Raw genomic sequence first — 23,564 nt, 5'->3', positions numbered from 1 at the left:
TACTATGTTTCAAAGTATAACCTTTCACAACTAAAGTAAAAACATTTACATTTGCCCATTGTACAGGGAAAACTTGATCTTCATAGTGTATAATATGCTGTATAGGTGGATTACATAATTGTTCATTTCAGTGTTGAGTTCCTTTTCGATTAGCGTGAAATCCTATAACCAATGGTAAACAATGTTACAATTATCAGCTATTCTTGAATATAAAAGTGTCTCGTCAAAAACCTAATATTATCAATAAATATTCAACTGCATGAGAATTTACTTATTTTTTATCGCGATGAATAATTATTCAAATGTAAATATCAGGTCTGAGTGCATTTGATTCCAGTGTTCATGCTCTTTGGACCCAGGAGGAAATGCAATTTCCCAAGAAGCACAATGGCATGTCATCAAATTTGTTAATCATGCTCTCTTAGTTCATATGGCATGAACACACAAAGAAATGTAATGACTCATTAAACATTTATATGTTTACCTTTGCCAGTATACTGCTAGCCACAGGGCTGACATACTCTCCCCGGGCATTCTTTTGACACCCAGCCTTGTCTGCATGGCTTGCTATCAGGATCACACTCGGTCTGTACGGCAACTTACCACACAGACCTGAAAGAAAGCAAATTGAGACTGATCAAAATTGATATCTAAACCAAACAAATTTTCATAGGTAAAACATCTGTGTAATTTGTACTGTTTTCCTAAAATTGGTTCAAATTAATGTTTACAATTTACTTCATGAGAAAGTCAATGTCAAGATAATCATAATATAACATTAAAATGAGACTAAATATGTAAAACAGTCTATATTGCTATGAATTGTTTAATGAAGAATGGATTCCAGGCTTCCATTTATTTTGCAAACACTTCATGGCAATGAATTACAAAAAATCTATATGTACCTAGTGGGAGCACTGGTGTGGAACGAGCCTTGATGAAGTTGAGCCAGAAGTAGACCTGTGCAAGCTGCTCGTCGAAGGGGTCGGTGAGGTTGAACATGACCACATGAATACAGCCTGTCTCCCCCAGGAAGTGGTCGTACAGCATGTAGTACGGTTCATAACCGGAGAAGTCCCACATGCTTACCTCACCCACACCTGCAGGACAACAAACAAAATGCACATGTACCTTTGGTAAACAGAAGAGCAAAAGTCCAAAATGAAGACAGAATTACAAGTAGAACTTGGCACAGTGGATTTGAAAAGATTACAAAAAATGCTACAAATTAATCAAACTTAGCAATATCAAACTTGAGCTATCACAGAAGGGATGAATATCCATTGACACTGTCTGGACAAAGGAATAGTTAAATGTCATTTTTTGCAATAACAACATGAGCATGTGCATTATAGAACAGATCAACATTCTGCCACTGTTGTGCCAGCCTTACTTAAGATTTTTCAAAATATCTTTTACCAAATCTAGAGCAATAATTTTTTTCAGATAATTTTTTACTAAATCAAGGGTCATAACTCTCATTAGAAGAAGTGAAATGAAACACAAATAACAGGCGCACAATTCCCATGCTGTACAACATTTCAATGAAGTTTCATGAGTGTAGGTGCAATTCTAGAGCAATGTAAGCTACCTTCAATGCAAAATAATGACGTGAATTGACATACATAACTCCTTTTGACCTTTAGCATACATAAATTACGGACTTTGACATTACATGCTATACTAGACAATGCTAATTCCCAGTTTTGGTCTGTTTAAGATTATGGAAAGTATTGTTACTACCTGTGATGTTGCACTGCTGTATATTGATGCCCTTGGTGTACTGGGGATTGCCCACACTGTAACACAGTGGCGTAGGGAGGCTGTACTGACGTGGCAACCGAGATTTGCTACCTGTATAACAGTAGATAAACTGTACTTGAATAATATTCTAAGAATGCCACCTGTTAAAAAATCAGTATGAATAAGGTATTTAATGTTCATCAAACATGGCTCAGAACTACTTGTATCTTTGTTTTAACACTTCTCAAGAATATTTCAATGACACCATACCTTTGGATGACCTGCCATTTGCGCCTGATGCAGGACTGTGACCAGAGCTACTGAGACGTGACCGCCGAAAAAAACTACTGAAAAGCCCACATTTAAGGGACTCTATCAGGGTGGACTTGCCCACGCCCGTTGAGCCCAGAAACTTGACCTTGACCTGGGGCAATGATAGGCTTGTTGACATCAGCTGCTTGATGTACATCTCACCCTTCTCCTATGAACGGAAGAAAAACTGTAAATGATAACTGAAGTTTACATGTAGAAGTTGAAAATACAAAATCATCTCCTTCCTACTGGATTTTCATATTGATTTTTTTCACTTCAATTTTAATTAAAAGACAATGATAAGCCTCAAGCTATTAAAGAAAATTTTAAGTTATTCAAACACATTTATTCTTGCATTTTAATTCTATATGAAGTTGCTTCTGTTGAGGAGAGAAAATATTTCCTTTCTAACATGTTTTAATATAGACATAATAAGACTTAATCATACCCCTCTGACTTTTTGGAGAAGTTCAGCAATGTCTGTGTATCCCTCTGCCAGCGCCATGATGTCAGGCGTGATGCCATCCTTGTTAGGGGCATCCGGTTTACCTCCCGACAGCAGCAGGCACCGAACCATCTCAATGTTCCCAATCTTACTGGCTATGTGCAATGGCGTCAAGCTGCTTTCCTGTAATCAATACAAACTGTATTGTTGTACAACAGTGAGTAACAGGAAAAATACAACTGTTCAAGCCATATAATTGTTCAATAAAGAGTTAAATAGGTTATGATGGTCACTGTTTCTTTAAGGGCTTATCCAAGAAACATTTCCATGGCTTAAGAGTTCTTCATGTCCTTATATGTTTGACCAGCAGGACAAATCAGTTTGATTTACTGTGCTTAACATGTACCTCTGAAATTACGGTATGAATATGTTACCTTTGTAAGAACATCAACCTTACAGCCATAGGCACACAATGTCTGTACCACAGAGGTAAGGCCTTCCCGAACAGCACAGTGTAGGACATATTCTCCAGCATCCTGGAAACAAATGCAGCAAATGACAAATGAATTCTTATTAGCATTACTCCTGTGTTTTTATAGATCAGGGGCCTGTTAATTTTAGTCGTAAAGTGAAAGGATATTAATGCCATTTTTTCCTAATTATGCTATAAAAAAATGACCAATGACAGTATTTAAGTTTAAAACACATTTGAGGTAAAGTAACAAACTGACTTGATGCCACCTCTGATGTTTCTATACATTTAAGATATGTAAAGTTACGACTAAGATCCCTAAATGGAACAGGGCCCAGGATCAGTATTCAATACCAGATTATCCTTACCGCTAGACTTGTCTCACTGACTCCATTCAGTGTTTCAGCCAATTTAACACTCATATTTTACTCATTATTTTAACCAATCGAAAATTCTTATTGAATGTTTACAAATAAATATACTTTTGTTGTTTAAAATTAAGGCAATTGTAGAAACACAAAAGTTTTATATTTCAAATTGTGAGTTTCCTACCACTTTGTTATAACTAAGAGTAAAGACGACTTTCCCATTGTTAACCTCACTTACTTCAATGTGCGTGTCCATATTACAGCCTGCATGCAGCAGCATAAGGGCGATTGCAGTGTGTTGTCTGTTACATGCCAGGTACAGGGCTGAGCACCCACGCTGTCAAGTAAATGTAGAAATCTTTAATGAAACTAAAGATCTTTTCAGCTGTAATATTCTAGTGATTAATTTGTTTTGGAAAGAAATGGAAACAGAGTCAAAACAAGAAGAAACTAGAGATTGCTTTTTGAAAAAGTACTTGTCTCCCCCATTGTGTGGTTGTAGCTGAGATATATTCAATGATGGACATGAAATTTGTTCTTATTGACTCAAGAAGAAACAACATAGGGGTCATCTACTGGTCATGAACAGCCTACATGCCAAGTATATAATGCCTGGGTCAAAGCGTTAAATAGTAATTGAGCGGAAACAAAGTGAGACATATAGATTGGTAACCAACAAATCATTTTTCACCTGATATTTACCTATTGACCTCAAAATCAATGGTGGTTATATACTAGTCATGGCCAACTGATACCAAGTTTGAAGTTCCTGAGTGCAAGCATTCTATAGTTATTGAGCAGAAACAGATTTTTCACCTGAAGGTCACCTTGACCTTCGACATTCTGATTATAAAATCTATAGGGGTCATCCACTAGTCTTGACCTACTGGCATACCAAGTATAAAGTTCCTGAGTGCAAGCTTCTGTAGTTATTGAGCGGAAACCACTTTTCAGCTTAAGGTCACCGCCAACATATCATTTTCAACTGAAAGTCAATGTGACCTTGACTTTTGACCTACTGATCTCAAAATCAATTAGGGTCATCAACAATTCATGACCAACTAACAAACCAAGTATGGAATTCCTTGACCCAAAGGATCTTATTATTGAGCGGAATCCATATTTTCAACCTCAAAGTCACCGCGACTTTGACCTTCTAATCTCAAAATTCATCTATTGGTCATGAAAAACCTGCATTCCGAGTATAAGTTAAGTTCCTGGATCAAAGCATTCTATAGCTATTGAGACTGACTGACGGACAGATTGACAGACAGGGCAACAACATTACATCTCACCCAGAACATAATTAAGCAGTTTAAAAATTACTGTTTATCAAACAACAAATTAAACAACATAAAACAAGTTCAATGACATATAATTGTCAATCATTATGCTGTAACAAAATGAATAATTCTGTAGTACTATGATATTATTTAAATTCAAACCCATGAACAAGCAAATCGTGCCTACCTTGTCAGTGAGGTCGAGGGGCATGCCAGCCTCCAGCAGGATCTTCACACACTCCACATGGCCCCGCGAGGCTGCACAGTGGAGAGGGGAGTCCCCATCCTTGTTCTGTATCCCAAGTGTTACCCCACCTCGACACAGCACATGTACAATACCCAGGAACCCATGCCATGCCGCATTGTGGAGGGCCGACTCTCCTAGCTGAAATACATATGTTTGCCTTCTTAATAATATAAATCAAGAGTATCTTTTATCACTTAAACACAATTAAGATTTACTTGGCATTAATTAATTTGTGTCTAAACTCTTATCTGTACAGTCAAAAACTCATTGGTATAATTTTCTATAATGAAACAAGAGATGTTAGTCAAATATTATGTCCCCCTGAGCGCCATGTTGTCAGGAATATTTGGATAATGGAATAAAATATGCATGGACCGAAATGCCATATGATTTTTCATTTCACATTGGATGCCTATGAGGCAGTTTTAAGATTATGAACAATGTTTATTCAATAATTCTATTGTGGTAAGAATGAAGAGGGCAAGGCATTCACAAGTTATTAATCAGATAAGTTTTTTTTGTATTCAATGTCACTGTGACCTTGACCTTTGACCTAATGACCTAAAAATTAAAACTGGTCACACCTAACCTCCAAGTCAAGTTTGAGGATAATAGGTCCAGGTATTGAGGAGACATGACTAACAAAAAAGGAGACATGACCAACAAACATGTGCAAAGCAATATACCCCCTCTTCTTCGAAGGGGGGCATAAAAATGACAAAGCTATGAGTTAATGACAAGTGCTCAGGGGGCAGTCAATGTTAATTCTTTACAGGCATTGTTGCACAAGCTTTTCATGGTTAGGTCATTGTGATCTGGACTTGATGACCTCAAATTTAATAGGGGTTATCTACTGGTCAGGCAAAGCCTCCATATCAAGTTTTAAGACCATTTTCCAGGCATTCTTGAGTTATCACTTGAACAATCTTTTTGCATTCAAGGTCACCGAGAGCTTTGATCTGGTTACCTCAAAATCAATAGAGGTCATATACTTGTCATGCTTACCTCCAAGTCAAGTTTGAGGACCATAGCATAGGTCCAGGCATTGTGGATTATGTCACTCTGATTTTGACCTTTGACCTGATGGCCTCAAAATCAATAGAGGTCATCTACTTGTCCACGTCAAGTTTAAGGACTATCGGTGCAGGCATTGTCAAGTTATCCCTTGGACATGCATTTCACATCAAGTCATTGTGACCTTTACCTTTAGACCTGCTGACCCCAAAATCAATAGGGGTCTACTGGTCATGCCCAACTGTCATGTCAAGTTTGAGGGCCATGGGTGAAGGAATTGTCACTTTGACAACCTTTTCACATTTAATGTCACTGTGACCTTCACCTTTGACCCAATTGACCTTAAAATCAATCAAGGTCATATACTGGTCACGCCCAACCACTCAGACAAGGCGAACAAACATGTGCAAAACAATAAACACCTTCTTGTTCCAGATGGGCTGTCAATGTGAATTCTTTACAAATAAACTACATTTAATTGTGTTGAATAATTTGATTCAGTGTAGCTTAACTTGTATATTCGTTGCTTGTTTTTTTCAAAGGCAAGAATGTCAGAGTAAAAAACACAATGATCTCTATCATGTATCTGTGTGCATGAAGCTTCATGTCAGTGTCGGAACAAAATCAATTAGATACAAACAGACACAAGCTGGGAATACAATCTAATAAGCTAAAATCATCTTGGCTGATCCAACACATATTGTAGCTGTCAGGAACTTAATCAAATGAATTCGGGTAACTGAGTTATGCCAGATAATGTCAGAAGGACCTCCCCAGAATTTTAAACTAATCAGCTAGCTCAATAGTAAAACAAATGAACGGATGATGTTCAAAATCTTAGCACTGATATGTTTCTGAAACTTAAGCTTCCAACCAAAGAACAAAGCCAGGCAGAAAATATCTTTCTTGAAAAAATCCTTGTAATTTGAGTTGTGACATAACATACCCTTATGTAAAGTGTTCTAAACACAAAGGTATCATAATTTTATTTGTCTTTGAATGAACTGAGCCTGTTTTGGAGTTGTCTCAAACTGGACACCATCAACTCACACAGTGAAAAGTATTGATTATTGAGTAAGTATTGGGTTTTACAATTACAATTTTGACTGTAGTCTACTCACACTGTCCTGTATATCCATGTCCACGCCGGCAGAGACGAGATACTCGATGACCGCGAGGTGGCCATACCTGGCCGCAACATGAGCTGCTGTCTCACCAGACTGCAATACAACACAGGTCAACATGAGAATGGTTGGAGAAAAGGATGTGCCAATGAGTGCAACAAGAGCTGTCACTGTAATTGATGAATGACCCCAAAGTTGTATTTGAAAAAAAAATAAAAAAAATAATTGGACGAAAGGACAAACGGACAGTTCCATCAGATGGTGTGATTTTAAATATCCATCTTTGAGGCAAAAAAAAAAGAGAAACAAAAATGAAGAGTCTTCTCTGTCAAATGAATAAATGTCAAAAACCTTCACTAAAATCAATTATGTTTGTTCAATGCAAAGTGTATATAGAGAGAAACAATATCAATGTAGGAGTAAATAGGTTTACAAAAACAATAGGTTTCTGGTAAAACTGAAACTGGCATTTATTGTTTTGTTGTTTTTATTATCAAATCATTACACCCTTGGTGATCTAGAAGGACACATACATTAGATAGGATCATTCAATGCTAATGTTCTGAATAATTGATACACAAAAACAAGCAATAATGTCCCAATGATTGGTGTGTGTAACATCCTACATTCCAACCATACTGACAGGATACACTCATTTGTATAATGACAGTAAAACACTATGTATTATCTATAATGCCCTTGGCAAATTGGTTTATTCTCAAGTTATCTCATGTTAATCACTATATATCAGCGTCTAAATCGTTCCAGTAACAGCATTGTTTTCTTGTAATTTCCTCTTTAAGGCTCCCAGTGATATGATTGAACATCCTGCTGATATATCTCAGAATGAAACAAATGTTTACAATATTCAATTGAAAGCCACAAAAAAGTAAAGAAATCACAAATATTAACGTTGCTATAAATGCTTGGACTAGCAGTATATATGAACACAGCAAATACATTTGTAAATTAAACATTTAGCATGTTTCTGTACTTCATACCAGTGAGTGATTTCATAGCTAATGCTTTCTGTAAATGCTATAACAATTAACTATATTCGAACTTATACTAATCTACCAATCAGAATCATAGAATTGCATATAGCCAAGATAAGATAAAGATATTGCTACTTTTTTCTTCAAAATTGACTTTTCATTTTTTGAACATTGTTTGTAGGAGAGACTGACGTGAGTTAGGCTCTGTTAGGGTGACATTACCTTGTTCTGTGTGTGAAGAGCCACGCCCTCCTCATGCAGGTACTGGATCACTTCCACATGACCTTGACGAGCCGCCCAGTACACACCACTGTCCCCTTGCTGCAAAAAAAGAAATACTAACCCAATGACTATATTCTTAGCTACCAAATGATAACAAACATCCTATTGACAAAGCAGCAACATAATAACCACATATTACATTATTCATTTTCATCCTTGCACAGCCTTCAAAACAAATCAAACAGATTTATTTTGAAATATCATTGTATATCAATATATGAACCTTATCAAGGGCAGCGATGTCAGCCCCTTTCGACTGCAGGAAGCGTATGACTTCAGTGTGACCCCCACTGGCTGCCATGTGAACAGCTGTCTCTCCGTGCTGCAAACATACAATAAAAAGATTCAATAGAGACAAAGATATACAATGAACAAGTATGGTGAACTGAGTAATTTTTACATCTAAGATGCTTAAGCGAAGTCATATTATGATTTTTTAAATGAATTTTGTTTTGAAAATATATCTAAAGGATTATATTTGACAGCAAAATTCTTATAGACCTATATAATTACAGCATAAACCTATAAATTTACAGCATTAAAACAGATTTACAGCATCAACATATAGATTAACAGCATAAACCTATAGATTTACAGTACTGATATATATTAAAGGCATAAACATGTAGATTAACAGCTTAAACAAATTATACATTTACATCAATAATGACAGCATAAGCCTATATATTGACAGCATAAACCTGTATATTGCAGCCAAGTTCATATTTATAAACATAATATATATTTCCAGTTATTAATCTTAAGATATTTCCAAAGCCAACATTTTCCACTATTTTTGTGACTCTTGTATCAAAGCTTAGCAATACAAATAATGGTGTTAGTTACCTTTTTTAAAAATATTTTCTTGAATCAAAATTAAATCCACAATAAAACACCACAAGCATATCACATCTGGCTAGTTAATTCAAGTCCGCCCCCATTAGAAGATTAATTACCATACTGCCCCTGGCATGAACATGTGGTTTTTGCTATCTGTCATCACATTAATGCTTAGCCAATGTATTAATAGTCACAACTGTCAACAAAAAACCAAGGGCACAACACGAACTGAACCCCCCCAGAATACTTGACCAATTTCCCCAAATTTTATCAAAGAGCTACAAGCAGATGAAATAAGTTGATATTGCACGAGTTGTTTCTTTCACATAACTTGAACCAAACATAATAACCCTGGTATTCAATTTTGAAGAAATTTGATCATGGGCAGACAATAATCCAATTTGGATGACTTAGTTATGGTTCTTGAATATAAAGTTCATTTATACAAGACCTACAGGTCTTAAAGGGACTGTACACCAGATTGGCACCAAAAAAGTTTTTTTCTGTAACGAATCTCAGGACAATTATTTCAAAGAATGTGTTACGGTTTGATATCATAATTTTAAAAAAAGTACCAAAATGTAAAAAATAATTGTATCGGAGACCAGGTTCAAACCTGTGTTGCCAAAATTGCAGTCCAGGGTCGTATCCACTCAGCTACGACGGCTTACACCAATTCGGTGACATAATTAAGCTATACACCTAACTCGGTAATATCACGTGATAACACCGACTAGCCAATCAGGCATAAGGAATGAATTCTACTTGGCAGACATACCCAGTAATCTTTTTTAATGGAAAAATAAGAAATAACTACTGAACTTAAATAAATTGTAAACTATATTGTACTTCAGTTAGTAAGTTTCAATGCATTGTACACATTAATACCAAGTTTATGACAGTTTTCGACAATTTTCTTTTTTTCTTGCAAATTGATCATCTGGTGCACAATTGCTTTAATATAATTATCCCATGGATATAGTAATTGTTCTTAATTTTTTAAAATCAATTGCTCATACAAGTAAACTTGAAGCTCTTATGTGTATGAAAAATAACAAGAGATGTTAGTGAAACATTTATGCCCCCTTGGGAGCCAAATTGTTAGTAGGATTTGGACACTTAAATAAAATATGGACAATCAGAAAACCTTTTTTCAGCTTACAGTCACACTGACCTTGACCTTTGACCCACTGACCTCAAAATCAATAGGGTTCATCTGCTGGTCATGACCAATAAGCCTACCTAGTATGAGGTCCCTGGGTCAAAGCGTTCTCAAGTTATTGATCGGAAACCGTTTTTCATGTTAAGGTCACACTGACCTTGACCTTTGACCCACTGACCTCAAAATCAATAGGGTTCATCTGCTGGTCATGACCAATACACCTACCAAGTATGAGGTTCCTGGGTCAAAGCGTTCTCAAGTTATTGATCGGAAACCGTTTTTCATGTAAAGGTCACACTGACCTTGACCTTTGACCCACTGACCTCAAAATCAATAGGGTTCATCTGCTGGTGATGACCAATACACATACCAAGTATGAGGTCCCTCGGTCAAAGCGTTCTCAAGTTATTGATCGGAAACCATTTGGTATTCCGACCGACCGACAGACAGACAGACCGACCGACCGACCGACCGACATGTGCAAAACAATATACCCCACTTTTTTCAAAAGGGGGCATAAAAATATAAGTAAAACTTTTATAATTTATTATAGGTCTTAAAAAATGAATTTTCTCATACTGCAATTCATCAGCATTTGGGGGATCACATGATACAGGTTTTTCATTGATTTTGAAGATGATGGATTGTGAAGTGCATAATTTATGTTATTACACTATCCATTAATAACAAACCCTTGAACTTGGTGAAATGAATAAAAAAATTACACCCAGAACATTATTTTTGTACAAGATATTCCTCCAATCAGCTCCTGAGCCCACATACCTTGTTAGCAGAGTGGAGGTCAATCTTCTGTGCCATGCTGGCAAGGCCCTTTATACCCTCAAGGTTCCCCTCCTCTGCAGCACAGAACAGACCAGCCTGCACAAAGTTTTCAGCTTTGTCCTGCAATACAACATAGATAGATACATTAGTGGCTAATTCAAGATTATGGACATCAGAATTTAGTGCTTGGATCAAGTTTTTCACTCTAATGGTAGTACAAGAAACTGATGAAAAGTATTTTAAGCAAATAAAAACATAAGCTAAAACTGTTATTGTACAAAGCCTACAAAAGGTGGCTATGAGATTGATTTATGTGACATCATCTGCGAAAATGAGTCCTGTGGTTGAAAAAATTGCTTTTATATCTCATGCAAAGCATTGAGGCTTTTAATATTTATAATGTTCATAATTCAGCGGGATTTGTTTTTGCTGATATAAGTAAGTCAATACAAAAAATACAAGCACAACACTTGGTAACAAAGCAGCTGTTACCAATGGTCATTTTGTTCATTTGCTAATATTGTAATAAAAACATGCTTCCTTAAATCTGCAGATATAAAACATCTGTATTTCTAATACCTTGCTTCAGTGTATTAATCTTTGAAATGGAACAGTAAATATATTTATTTTAATGGAATGTCAATTTTAAAGAAAACTTAACAGTATAACCATAATGAGTAGATAGACTACTGCAAAAGCTGAAGTATGCAATGACCAACTTCATTAATGCATTTAAGCAGGGATGGCAAAGTATGAGAATTTTCTTAAGATAAGCAGCCCATACCTTAAATTAAGCAAGAATACATGGTGGTGGTAGTGGTGATGATGATGATGATGATGATAATGATGATCATGATGACTGGCAGCAAATAATCAGATTGATGAAAAATAATGAGGGATGGTGAATGAAAAATAATTAAGAGTTTTGTGATGATGATGATGATGGTGATGATGATGATGATGATGATGATGATGATGATGATAATGATGATGATGATTCTGGTGATGATGATGATGATGGTGATGATGTTGTTGTTGTTGTTGTTGTTGTTGTTGTTGTTGGTGGTGGTGGTGATGATGATGATGATGATGATGATTCTGGTGATTCTGGTGATGGTGTTGTTGTTGTTGTTGGTGGTGGTGGTGGTGATGATGATGATGGTTAGGTGGTGGTGGTGGTGGTGGTGGTGGTGGTGGTGGTGGTGGTGGTGATGATGATGATGATGATGATGATGATGATGATGATGATGATGATGATGATGATGATGATGATGATGATGATAATGATGATGATGATAATGATGATGGTGGTGGTGGTGGTGATGATGATGATGGTGATGATGGTGGTGGTGGTGGTGGTGGTGGTGGTGGTGGTGGTGGTGGTGGTGGTGGTGATGATGATGATGATGATGATGATGATGATGATGATGATGATGATGATGATGATGATGATGATTATTTTGACTAAAACACCTTTAATGTAAGAGTTTAGCAAATATTGCGATTATTTTGTTAATTTTTACCTCTTCCATAATATTTATATGTACACTCAAAAACACTTGTTAATATCCACTAATATGTTGCTAATGTTTCAGTAAATATTTGTATCATAAATCCATTGTCCTAGAGAAAGTCCTGCTGGTATTTCATTCACATATTTCCCCTCTTCTCTTGATGCACTATGAGAGCGGAATTCTGGAGGCAGCATGGAGGTGTGGGAAGGCTGGCATCCCGGGAGAGCAGCCTGCAGCCACTCTGGCTCACACACTGACAGTTGCCAGGAATATTCCTGGGACTAGCAAAACAATCATTGCTACTGATAACATCCAAGGCAATAATCAGAACTTTGTTATACAAAACAACTCTTCTTTAAATACAGACCAACCTATATTTCATTATTGCTGTGATTAGTGGAAAAGAAGTGTTGGACTATTATAACCTTGATGTTAAGACATTCATACTGTCTTTATTACATAATTATCACTCTTACACAATGTAATTCCAATGAATTATGGCTGCTGTATATTGGGTATAAACTATTTTTCATTGTAGAGCTGCAGTTTAATATGTCAAAATGAAGCTATCATACCTTGGAGTCTACAGATATCAATCGATTTAAGTTTAAACTTTTTAAGAATTTAATAGCCAGCAGAGTTTATTCCTAGTTGCAGATTCAAGACTTTAAAGTATCTCTGCTTCAGTTGGATCTGTATTGAACAATAAATGCATGGTATCTCAGCAGTAGGAATTTTGAGGATCAGGCAAGGACAGAACAAGCAGATACCAACTCTCATGGGAATCGGAGAATAACTCAACCATCAATAAAACCAGAGTTATGGGCCGATAGCAGGTGATTTTCTGATGTGAATACCTTGAACACTTTTTAAAAACTACCAAGGCTTAAGTTTTTGCACGATGATGACCGTGCTAACAAAATCACAGCTATGACCCAACCTGAAATACTTCCTTAATTCAAACTGACCAGCTAAACAGATGAAACTGTGTCTAAAACATAGTCAAACTTTGGAAGATGGAAGCATAACATAAAGCTACATTTGATTACTTCTTTAAGAAGTAGTTCAGTTGTATCGGTTGTAACATTTTGCCAGGCATATCACAACACTTGAACTATTATTATTATTTAACTGTTACAATACTGAATTTGCAGGTAAACATGATCTCCATCTTTCTGTACAGGTATTTGGTTCTTTGACCTACAAGTTAATAGCACCTTGGAAAACATCCCAACCACCATATCATTTATAAACCAGAAACACTTTCATTTCCATTAGCAAATAGTTTGAGAAATATTTCTTGAGCCCATGCCAAAAGTATCATGATACAACAACAATAGAATAATCTGATTAAAAAGCAAAGCTCATAGGCAATAAAAAGTTGCAATAAAGCAACTTGTGTTTAACATAAAGAACAACAAGTATGTCTCTACAGAAGGGAAGAAACTCCAACATAACCAAAATAAACATCAACATAGGAATTAATTTTCCTACTGTGGTCGAGTACATTGCGGTAAATATGAAATATGATTACCGAATAATACTGTGTTTAAGACGCTGTCATAGACAAGGACGCTGGCAAAAAAATATGTGAATAATCGGGTAAAAAAAAACTAATCCGGTTCGGACATTGACAGCACATAATAATGCCACTTTGCAGTATGAATGCTTATTAATTGTTATTTTAATAAAGAATCGTACTACATAAAATCAATGATACAATTTGGCAATTTTAAAATTATTCATACTCGCCTGATGCTAACTACCTGATTTTCCAATGCTGATATAACTTAATTGGAGTAACATCCCTTCCAAACAAACATGTTTTCTTCCATTAATTGCTCTATTAAAGAAAATTCAGTAAGCAGCCTAATACTTTAGATATTCCTTTACACAGTATAATTTGGTATGTCTACTTAAACGAACAAAATATGATCGCAATGAAATCTAATACACAATATTTATGTACTCAGTACTGGTTATAACAACAATAGAATGTTAGGTGAAGGCTGATTCCCTACCTCAAAGACGTTAGAGATGGTGACATCCTCGGACGATGTCAGGTCCCCCATGCTGCCAGCAATTAGTGCTGTGAATCTCTCCTTCATACTCCGACACAGCTCACAACACAACTTACAACCTAGCACTTCTAACATGAAAGATTCAGCCCTTTATTCCATCGCTCTATTCCAAAGTATGTTCATATTTTGTGTCCAAAGTCTATTCCAAACAATATCAGCCGTTCATGATGTAGAAGCACTTTTCATGACATAGAAGCACTATGTTTAATCTCCATTCACAAATTTCTCAATTTCTATTGTAAATCATTATTGTGTTCAGTTGTCGCATTAGAACACCTTAAAAAAATATCATATAGAAAATGTAAAAAATGCTCTTTGAAAATTACTGTACGTCAAATATTCTTTCAAACAAAATAATTTGTTAATTTTATTTGTTGATTTCTTTTTTCTATTCTGAAAGTATTTATCACAGAAATGCCAGCGCCTTTAATGGAGAATCCATAAGTATATAGCACAATAATCCTTCCTCTTTACAAATGGCAAGTCATTTGTTATGACAGGAAATGTATCATAAAGCCTTCATTACTATCATTTCCTTATTTGGGAAATTTCAAAAGAAAACACACAAGATAGCTTTTGAATACAAAATAGTCAGCAATATTTTATTTTGAAGTTATCAAAGCTTCAAAGTTAAAATGATTTGTATTTAAGGGTTATCAGTCAGAATATACAAAAGAATCATATCACATTTTATCAAATGTTTAGCTAATGATCGAACAGATGATGATATTCACAGAATTATGAACCTTTATATAACAATAATTCACCACACTAAGTGTATTGATAGTTTTGTTACATAAGTTAAAGTAAGGATAATTTTGAATTATGACAACTTAGATTGTCACATTGTTTTCCTTAATTGCAGAACAAAATAATTAAACAACTATATGATAAAGAACTTGTGAAAAGTTGAGAACGTCTTCTTTTTATGTTTGGAAAGAAAGTTCGCTATCACAGACATAACCTTTAAAATAAATGTTACACAATTCTAGTAGAAACAACATGCTATTAAACAATGGTTAATGAATTTTGTCATTCAAACCATTCAAATAGGGTTTTATTGCAAGAGAAGGAAGTCATTGATTTCCCAGAATTTCCAGCTTTGATTCAGAAATTGACCTGACTCATAGCAGTGTTTGGTCTCTTGTTTGTTGACAACATATATCTATAACCATTATATAACAGAGTATCTTGCTAGCCTGCATAACCATTACATAACTGAGTTTCTTGCTAGCCTGCTAGACATTAGTTCCTATTGATTTACAATAAAATGCAACTTACAAATTAATGAAATTCCATTGTTTCTGAATTGATCAATCTCCCTACAAAAACTGCTTTCCCTTTGGTAAATTAGCCATGAAAGAAATTGCTTTAAACCACAGATTTCAGCAGCATACAAATAGGCCCACTTGCATAATTCATCCATAAAATGCTTAACTGCAAACGATTTATGTTACAGTCAATGAGTTTGAAAGATCCGAATATATATTGTAAGTTTGTATGCTTATAAGCTTCATCATGAAGATTAAAGATATGCATGAGAAGGAAAGCCAACCTAATGTATTTTAACAATCACTGATGTCGGTTCATCATAAAATACAGTTTCTTTGAACAAACTCATTTCACTCAAGCTCCAAGTAAAGAATTCCCCAACGTCTGATCCATAATCCCACCTTGTAGACACCAAATTCATTGAACAAAAATCCAGAGATCTATAATTCCAGGAAAGAATACACCAAATCACTTTTAATGTCCTGCCTAATCACCTTCTATATTGGGATACCCACCATGTGGTGGGTTGGTTTAGTCCAGACTTTGTTGTAGCGCCAGCTCCCCTATAATGCTACACCTGTACCCAATCTTTAATTATACAGTGTCTGCTATGCCATCTGAGAGCAACTTTTTTCCAATAAATCACAAAAAATACATGTCTTTTGGTGTTTTGTTTGTTAACAGATCATGTTTTTTCCAGAGGTAAGGAAACATCAACCAATTCCAATCCCTTTGGGGAGACAGTGCCAATTTTTCCTCACAGAGTAAAAGCTGTTTGTTTGGAAACAATATTTTAAGTAAACGTCTGTCACACAAGCACATATGACCGTGTAACACAGTGGTTCCAGTTTCTGTCACAACTAGAAACGCTTTCTGTAATTAATTGGATGAAAAAGGCAGGTGAGATGGCGAGATTGCATGATATGTATAAAATCAATATCAGACTCCTGTTGTGATCATAAAGCCTGATGAGATAACTCTCAACTTCAGCATGCATTATAGTTCTCAAACATCACAAATTAATGGGTTTTTTTCAGTGAAATAAATGCTCTCAATGGTTCCAAGATTTTGTCATGATAAAGATATGGTACAGGAAATTCTTCCCAGTTTTGTTAGATAGTACAGTGTGTCAAATTTATATTTCTTTCCCTTCAATGAAATCTATTTAGCTAAGGATATAACTTACTTAAATGGATGATTGAAAGTGCTGATTTCTTCATTTATCTGAAACTTCTTGGTTTTCATCAACCACAGACTGAATGAAACACAATGATTGGTAAATGCAATTTCATTTGATTAGGACTCGAAACATTCTTGCCAAATATTTACTCATATTGATGCAGGGAGAAGATAAAGTATGTTCTTAAAGCAGCACTCTCACAGATTTAACGTGTTGACAACTTTTTTATTTTTTGTCTTGGAACGAACCAATTTTTGCGAAAATCCATGGAAACCAGTTATATTGATTGCTGACAAAAAATTAGATCGCAGATTTTTATAATTATGTTCAAATAGTGATGTTTTATGCATTTTTCTTAAACCGTTAGTAACGGTTTAAGCCATAAAACATTAATTTTCGAACAGAAATATAAAAATCTATGATCTTATATTTTGTCAGCAATCTTATATCATTGGTTTGCAGATATTTACGCAAAAATTTGCTCTTCCCAAGACAAAAAATAAAAAAGTTGTAAAAATGGTAAATCTGTGAGAGTGAAGCTTTAAAAATAAAACGTTACGAATGTTCAAAATGGTTGGTTGACATTTTTAGAGACTTTTAATCTAAATTAAAGCATGTAATTTTAGCATCCTATTACTAAGAAAATGTCAATAACATAGATGGTACAAAAATGTTTCCATGTCAGCATAAATGCATTTGCAAGTTTGCAAGAACAGACAAAAACAGGAGACCCAGAAAACTAAATAAACCATGGTCCAAAAAGAGCTAAAAAATCACACTAATGTCTCATCAAAATACCTGAATCAAGTGCTTCTAAACCACTTACAAGGGAAAACATGGCAAATTTTATTCCTGGTTTGCCCTGGTGCCAAGTAAAAGAAAGGAGTTATGAAAACATTATCTTGTTTTCACTGATTGGAAACAGCAAGCCCTGATTTTTGTTTCTAAAGTTGCACAACATATAAGAAAGATTTTATGCTTGTTAATCTGATAAAAATATTTGAAGACTTCCCCAACAATTTTTTGTAGTGAGAATCTACATTGAGAAACAAGAACAGGTAATAGGAAGTTATGATGAAACAAACAAAAAGTTTAGGCTGGAGAAGGCTGACAGGAAAATAAATAAACAATTAGCTGAAATCAAACTCATGAAAGGTACACAGGTATCAGATGAAAATAGCCACAAGCAGACTTGGCTGAAGACTTTCATGCTAACTCATTTATCTTGAAATCACATACTTATAACATCAATTTGCCTGTTTTTCAAAAATTTTGAACTTTGACCCCACCCCGACTCCACCCAAAATGAAATCAGAGTAAAAGAGTTAGTCATCAAGTCAAAGCAACTCCACGCTCCCCAAATATATTATTTAATTCACCAATATCACTCAACTATCTTCCCTTTTTGAATTTACCATTAAAATTGAGCCTAACCTTGGACCCCTAGTTGTGACCTTAACCTTTAGCCCACAAAGCTTAAACCTGAACTTTGGCAAGAAAACAATTTAATCAGTACCATCAAAGTTATCCATAGCTAGTGCACCATTTCATTTTAATGGTTATAATTTGTCATTTTGAACAATGCGCATAATCTTTAGTTTCCTATTTGGTGGTGCAAGTGATCGATATGACACAGTTTGTCACATCTGTAAAAAATCAGTGCAACTAACATCATTTGTAAGTCACTCTTTCAACCAACTGAACAATAATTTAACCTATGTAGTTTACAACGTTCTCGAACAGTTTCTTGCAAATAGGTCCACATCAAAGGCAATTGGATATTCTGTGGGAAGGTGATAACTCAATATTATAGTTAGTAATAATTTATTGCATACACCAATACATATTACATTGTTAAGCAGTGGTTATCTTTGTATAGCTATTTGCCATCCTATGCAACTACCAAGATTCAATAAATGTATATATCTGATGTACAGAAGTAAAGAGTATCAAATGAGCATTTTAACATGAAATATTCTTTGAAAAGTACAAGTTTCAGTTATCCACTTTACATGAGCTAATGTGTTTTTGTATTTTTGAAAATCAGGTAAGCAAAGTATTAAAAAAGAATTTAATCACAGCATCAAATCATTATATAAATGCTACAGTGTCTCTTTGCTGGCTTTGGCTTTAATAATATTGCAGTGCAATCAGTACCAACATGGCCAAACATAAACATATACAATATGTCCATCAAACTCCAACTGGCATATACAATAAAAAATAAGCATGTATGAAGAGTATCTTCACCTTTAAGATGCATTTAAAATATCTGATAATAAATCTGGAAATTCACTTACAGATAAGATACTGTTTCAGTAAATCTAAATACTGTATATTGGCACACTTACTTTATAAAATATATCATCACAATTGAACAAATAGAAATCACATAATATATAATAGTTCTAACAAAATTACCCTTATTGTAATGTTTTCAATAAATGTGTAGTTTAAACCAGGGCTTCTAAAAAACGACAATTTGCCAGTCTGGACCAATGTTAACATTACTGACTGTCAGGCAGAAATTGAAAAACCAACAACAATTTTCGGACCGATTTTAAGCGATTTTCTGTAACTGAAATCTGTCCGAAAATTGTTTCTGTTTTTTTTTAATTTTGGTCAAAACAGCAAAGTCAGTATTAAAAATCGAAAAGGTAATAAGAAAAATAAAAAATTTGTCATATCACATCCTTAAATACCAGGGGACATCCTTGAATGCGATCACATCTGTGTTAATTGACCTCACTGTTTTTATTACATCAAAGACATGTTAGATTTGTTGTCTTTTTCTCATGTAAACAATTGTCACACCTTTGCTACAAAGATCCATTATCATTATTTCATAAATATAATTATTATTGTTAATCCGCGAAGGCCATAAAATTCAGAATTAATTTACGTAGTCATCCCCTTTGTCTAAAATACGTTAACAGCGACACGTCTGATTAACTACAGAGTACCGCTGAGTGCGCCGCTTAAGTCAACGGGGGTCCGTACCAACTTTAAGAAACCCTGCTTTAAACTCACTAGTATCAACACAATCAATTGAAGAAACAAGATATATATATATATAAATTTCATTTTATCTAAATCTACTTTATGGAATGTCAGTCACTATTGTTAAGCACTTTCATTTCAAACACATCAAGCTTCTGATTTTTGCAGTCTTCCATTTCCCAGCACGGCCTAAACCTTCTCCTAGCCCTAACACTGCTAGCTCCACACCTACCCCTCTGGGCCTCCAGCCTATCCCTTTGTAATGCCGTTTTGTCGCAACCTTTCCCCTTACCCCTTCCTTGGCGCCAATTCCCCACTTCTAACCCTGCTCCTTGCTTGTACCGCCTCATCAACTTTTCCCAGCTGTCCTGTGACCTAGGCTGAAGCTTAACCTTAGCTTCATCCACACTCTCACCATCTGTGTCACCATTATCTTCTATGTCTCCATCAACAGCACAGATGTTATCGTGGGTTTGCCATTGTTCAGAGGGAATTTGAACTTCAAAGTATGTCACATGCAACGGGTCGTAAGTTTTTGATATCTGGAATTCAGACCTCACAAACTGGCCAGTAACAACCTGCTTATTAGGGATAGCTACAGCTATTTCCTGAGCATTTGCTTCCAAATCTTTGCCATGCTGAGGTGGATTGGTTACATTAACATTAATATTCCCCTTGCCATTTGCTGTTGTGTCTTTATGAACTGATGCAACATACTCACAAGAGTCTTGTAATGTTTGCCATTGCAAAGCAGTCTTAACTGAGGAATTAATAATACTCCCTACATAATGTTTTGCAAATATTTTAATATCAGCATGCTCATTCTCATTACTTCTATAACCAACTGATGGACTTTCAATAGTTTTAATGTTTTTATTCAGCATAGATTTTCCATCAGGTATTGGAAGACTCACACAGACTGATTCCTGCACATTTTCTGAAAGAGATAAATTGATTTCTTCATCAATGTGGTCCATAGAAACTCGTTTTACTCTTGTTTTACCAAGCATGGAATGTTTTTCCATTTGAACAGAATGTGTTTGGTCAGATTTTCCAGGTGTGCTCTCAACTTCACAGACAGTTTCATTCGCTGTGCATTCATTCTTGTTTTTTACATCATTAACATCTTCCTTAGGATTTGCATCAGATTTAATTTCATTATCAACATCTGATGGTTTCTTTTTGTTTCCTTCAGACTGACTGTTGGTACCTTGTAGAACTTTATCTAAATCAGAATCACTCTGAAAAAAAAGAGTAAAAATACAACAAATTTATTACTGAACACTGCAAAGATATATGTGGCATCACAAAATTAGCTTACAATATTTAGAAAGAACTATACACTGAATCAGGCAATGCATAAAAGTAAATAAAAAAGAATACAAAATATTCATACAGAAAAGAATATTTTACACTAAAATGTGACGAGAAACGAGAAACAAAATGGCACATAGTGATATAATCATACCTTATTAATGGATGTTCCATTCCACACGTGCCACAAAAACATGCTTCTTTCAAAACTCTACAGAAAACTAGTGACACCTGTATTGGTTAGTAAGTAAGCCCTGTTACTTCTACATTAATTCATGGTGTATTGTTCATCTTCAAATTAAGTTGATGATGATGATGGTGATGATGATGTCAGATGATGATGTTAATAATGATGATGATGATGATGATGATGATGATGATGATGATGATGATGATGATGATGATGATGATGATGATGATGATGATGATGATGATGATGAGGATAATGATGAGGATGATGAGGATGATGATGATGATGATGATGATGATGATGATGATGATGATGATGATGATGAGGATAATGATGATATGACACATACAAGTCATGGTAATGAAAACAGACCAGTATCTGTAAAATGTGCGAAGCCCATCCCTGCAATAATCTAAAATACTAATGAAATTTTCTCCTGATTACAAAACCCCTGCCATCCAAGCCTCATTCAGATATAAGGTACCAGTGTATATATGCAACCATTACATTATGCAGAATTTCACTACAACAATACCTCAGTATCAGGAGTTGGTGGTAGACTAAGCAAATTCTGGAACCATTCAACAGAACAAGTATATTGTATTTCTTTTAACACCATTAAACAAGAATGAACTGGCTGGGTGCATGATTTTCACTTAAGATTTTTACAAGGTTATTCATAATTTCTTTAACATATAAAAATTAACATTATCATTTTTTTCTGACTGTAAATCTACTTGTTATAAAAAATCAAAATACAAAAACACCGCAAAGAATAGGGCAAAAATAAGGCACTTGATAAAACGAACAGGAACTAATGGTGGTGAGGAAGAACAGATTTATGAAAAATGGGAAGTAACCTGATAAGGAGTAAAACTGATTAATAGGGCAAAACATCTAAAACCAGACAATAAAATATCCTTTAGTTCCACCCCATATTAAAAACAATCCAAGTCAGAATCTATAAGTATTTTTTTCTAAGGCTGAAGAGAAAGGATCCTATTTGGTTGGCTATTGTATAACAAAAACTTCAGTGAAAAATGAACGACTACGGTGTTTAAAATATGACCAGAAAACATCACATGCCATGCGGGAAGTGTGAAGCTTTGGCTGTAAATGTACATACATGGATTACAATATTGGAATGATACAGTTTTCAAAACACATTATGTTTCATGCCATTTCAAAATGACCTGCATTGACCAAATAAACTAGTTTTACATGCTTGTTCTTTACAAAGCAAAAAAACATGTATTATATAACTTTTATCTTCATTTCAATACCAGTATTTTAATAATCTATCATCTTAAACTGAGAGAAGTTGCAGCGAAAACAAAGAAATCTTATTTATCATATATATACCAGTCATATATGGGACCTTATTTATTCATTTGTTCAGTAAAGTAATTATATATATATATATTAGTTCTAACAAAAAAAGTCTGTTTCCTGAACAAATCAGTAAGAAAATAATGATTCTTGAGATATACCTAGGCTGCACTAGCATTTCTGTAGTGTAAGCCTGTGTATACGGAACTTAAATGAATAATGTCCCCTCACCTCTTCAGAGCAGCTTCCCAGTGTGTCTGAACTTTGGATTCGCCTGAGCTGCATGCTGCGTGACAGTCGGTTACACATCGAAACTATACGCATTGACCTCTGTAATACAGAATAGTTCCAATGTTTTTTACAAATTATAATTTGTTACTATAAGAAATCATAATTTGTTTTTGTTTCTTATTTTAAGCATACAAAGTTTTATCCCTTAACAATTGCAATGTTATTGATAATACATGTACAAATATTAGTTGGAAACAAATTAAACCAAAGACAATTATCCTAGCTAAAGTGTTGTAATTAAAAAGTTAAAGAAGTAATTAGATGTTTACAGTTTCAAAACATGTGCTCAAGTCTTGACTTTGTGTTTTTGATTACACCAGATG

The 23,564-nt window shown here is 34.9% G+C and overlaps 1 protein-coding gene across 2 annotated transcripts in view; it reads right to left on the bottom strand.

The window, feature by feature from the left end:
- LOC128226866 (death-associated protein kinase 1-like) overlaps nucleotides 1-23,564 on the bottom strand; it is a 45,813-nt gene that overhangs the window by 4,010 nt on the left and 18,239 nt on the right. Inside the window, exons 9-22 of one of the 2 annotated variants that reach the window (XM_052936953.1) lie at nucleotides 23,182-23,280; nucleotides 22,157-22,192; nucleotides 11,071-11,190; nucleotides 8,509-8,607; nucleotides 8,226-8,324; nucleotides 7,006-7,104; nucleotides 4,811-5,008; nucleotides 3,579-3,677; nucleotides 2,935-3,036; nucleotides 2,504-2,683; nucleotides 2,014-2,224; nucleotides 1,744-1,854; nucleotides 906-1,100; nucleotides 485-612 (exon numbers count right to left, since the gene is read on the bottom strand). In XM_052936953.1, the coding sequence (XP_052792913.1) occupies nucleotides 485-612; nucleotides 906-1,100; nucleotides 1,744-1,854; nucleotides 2,014-2,224; nucleotides 2,504-2,683; nucleotides 2,935-3,036; nucleotides 3,579-3,677; nucleotides 4,811-5,008; nucleotides 7,006-7,104; nucleotides 8,226-8,324; nucleotides 8,509-8,607; nucleotides 11,071-11,190; nucleotides 22,157-22,192; nucleotides 23,182-23,280 (1,776 nt within the window). The remainder of the gene's footprint in view (nucleotides 1-484; nucleotides 613-905; nucleotides 1,101-1,743; nucleotides 1,855-2,013; nucleotides 2,225-2,503; nucleotides 2,684-2,934; nucleotides 3,037-3,578; nucleotides 3,678-4,810; nucleotides 5,009-7,005; nucleotides 7,105-8,225; nucleotides 8,325-8,508; nucleotides 8,608-11,070; nucleotides 11,191-22,156; nucleotides 22,193-23,181; nucleotides 23,281-23,564) is intronic. The other variant, XM_052936954.1, reaches the window with a different exon arrangement.

This window comes from Mya arenaria, chromosome 3 (assembly GCF_026914265.1).
Source record: "Mya arenaria isolate MELC-2E11 chromosome 3, ASM2691426v1".
Lineage (NCBI taxonomy): Eukaryota > Metazoa > Mollusca > Bivalvia > Myida > Myidae > Mya > Mya arenaria.
This window is presented reverse-complemented; position numbering and strand designations above follow the sequence as displayed.